Below are 2,500 nucleotides of genomic sequence, written 5' to 3' on the forward strand. Positions count from 1 at the left end.
CTAGTATAAATTAAGCAAGCTTCCATAATCAGTTGTGCAATGTAACAATTTTATGTAAATTCTCACAAAGAAATTTATATTTGGTCCATTACGTCAATAGTCCCAGGCACCATATAAGAGAACACTTGATCACAAAAAATTACATGGCAATTCAGACTAACCCAGCGCTAGAATTGCGTTGATCAAAGGTATATGAAGGTGGCTGACTTGTCCGAGTGACATCCCACACGACGACAGAATGGTCAGTTCTCACTTTATCCAGGCCAGCAGACAAAAGTTTGGGCTCCTGTGTGCTCCATGCCAAAGAATTCACTGCTCGAGAGTGTTTTGGTACTGCAGAAAAACAAAGTTATGTCATACAGCAATATCAAAATGTTACAACCTAGAAGATATAATTAACAAAATTAAATTAATTTATGAATATAAGTTAAAATGTATATAACTAGCAGCCTCAAAGAGGATTCAGAGACTTAAAAGATAGGATGTATTCCAGCTCTTATACCACAATCCTAGATTATGTGAGCTTGAATCTTTGTCAGGATGCTGAGATGTGTAGCCATATCGAGCATTATAATTGCATCAAGTAATATGTCCTGTACACTTACGTTATCAGAAACCTTATCAATGATTGACAATAATGCCAAATCATCACCAGTCTTTAACTGATACTTACTGAACTCTCTCCCCTTGATGCCTCGTGGATCTGGCACTTTGCTGAAACTTGTGAGAGCAACTTTCCCATTTGCCTGTCCTACTGCTATAAGCTGGTTGGTTTGATCTGTTTCCAGGCCAGGACACCAGGCAACACATTTTATGTACTGGAGATCATTATTAGTGGATAAAAGGGATGCTGCTGTTTTAGGACCTAGTCGCAATCCTGGAAATAACGGGGGAAGAAATCCACATTAGTTAATTTACAAATTATACCAACAAACACATAGAATTATCATTACACATGTATTTAGTTCTAATGTATGTGTAAAAATTAACCCCTTGATTAATAGAAATCTACACAAAAATGTAAATTTCATTTCACTCTTTGAATACAAGGCAAGATCAATTATAATTCTTATAACAGTTCACTGAAAAGAGGCTGATAAATGGCAGAATAAAAATAATTTCCACATAGCATTTTTTGTAACTCTGTTCTACAATAAACACATTTGTTGCCCCAAAAGATGAAACCAAATTCTATGTACATAATAAACCTGCAACTCTCTAGTAAAATTACTATAGAAGTACAGGAGATATCATTACTGCTTATCTATGCAATGCTCTCAAAACCTCCATCCAGTCAAACCTCCATCCAACCCCTATCCAACTCTAATCAGGCACAGAAATGGAAAGGAATTTCTTTGTGTGTAAAAAATTAATATTAAAATCTTGTACATTTCATGGGATTAACTGTTGATATTACCATTGCTTTAATCTTCCCAATTCAATTAGGCAAATTATAATATTCTGTAATATTTCATGGGAAAATTCAATACACTCATACAAGCAAGGAATGGAAAAATAATTTGTGATTTTCTTTTCCTACTTTTTAGAGATCCTGTTATTTAGGTACAACAGCATCATAACACTTCTTGTACCAATGAAAACTATGAATTGCATTAAAGCTACTGATACCTAGTAGGATGGTTTGAGGTTCTCACAGTATGACTTAATTACTATTATCTTATCTATGTCTGTAATATGCTGTGTGAATGAGCAGTTAGGTGACTTGTGCATGATTTCCCATGTCTTGTGCAGATTTGGTGGCCTTTGATGTCTATGTCCATTGAAAATCTCTGTGGTGGCTAGGTTAGGTTGGTTAGTTGACCTCACCTAACCCAAGTTTCCAAATTTCAATGTCTCACAAAATACATGGAACTATGAACTATGACTGGGAAAATTCACAGCAAAGCCAAGGGGAAGTCAAGGTGAACAGATATTGAAATCATTAAAAGACCCTCATAAGAGTTGGGACAGCCATTTGTACATGTATTCTGTCCAGTCAGCCTGGGAACTCATTGTCTGTCTACTAGACAAAAAATTGGTGTTATTTGGAAATACTCTAGTGAACAATAAATATATTTCCAATCAAACAGAAGATTATTTAAATTTGTGGTGAACCAGAGTAAATATATAGATGTGTGTGTAAACACTTACCCATGCTTACCCACATCATTACCTATACCTACTCATTGGTATAACTGCATAACTGTATTGAATAGTTGTTTTTTCTTTCTTTCTTTCAAGTTTACAAGCTTTATCTTACTACTTTAAAAAGTGGAACTCTGTTGGATTTTGACTTAGTGCCAACTGGTGCAGTAATTGTAATTATAATACACATGAGTGAATTAGAAATGTGCACCACTCCACTGAATACTTACGAGGAAGTTGAACAATCTCAGTAGGAGAGACTTCTTGAACTTGGTAAAGTTGTAAGTCTGACCCCCATGTTAAAAACTGGTCTTCAGCGACAGGCGACCACTGGACATCTACTCTCACACTACTC

At 35.5% G+C, this 2,500-nt stretch overlaps 1 protein-coding gene across 3 annotated transcripts in view; it reads right to left on the minus strand.

Moving 5' to 3' along the window:
• mio (GATOR complex protein mio) overlaps positions 1–2,500 on the minus strand; it is an 18,882-nt gene that overhangs the window by 15,277 nt on the left and 1,105 nt on the right. For all 3 annotated transcript variants that reach the window (XM_043007744.2, XM_043007745.2, XM_086540863.1), the window contains exons 2-4: positions 2,376–2,500; positions 674–877; positions 162–333 (exon numbers count right to left, since the gene is read on the minus strand). The exon at positions 2,376–2,500 is cut by the window's right edge and continues 39 nt beyond it. In XM_043007744.2, coding sequence (XP_042863678.1) covers positions 162–333; positions 674–877; positions 2,376–2,500 — 501 coding nt within the window. The remainder of the gene's footprint in view (positions 1–161; positions 334–673; positions 878–2,375) is intronic.

Source organism: Penaeus japonicus, unplaced genomic scaffold, assembly GCF_977035675.1.
Source record: "Penaeus japonicus unplaced genomic scaffold, GWHDUDI00000001_assembly GWHDUDI00000010, whole genome shotgun sequence".
Lineage (NCBI taxonomy): Eukaryota > Metazoa > Arthropoda > Malacostraca > Decapoda > Penaeidae > Penaeus > Penaeus japonicus.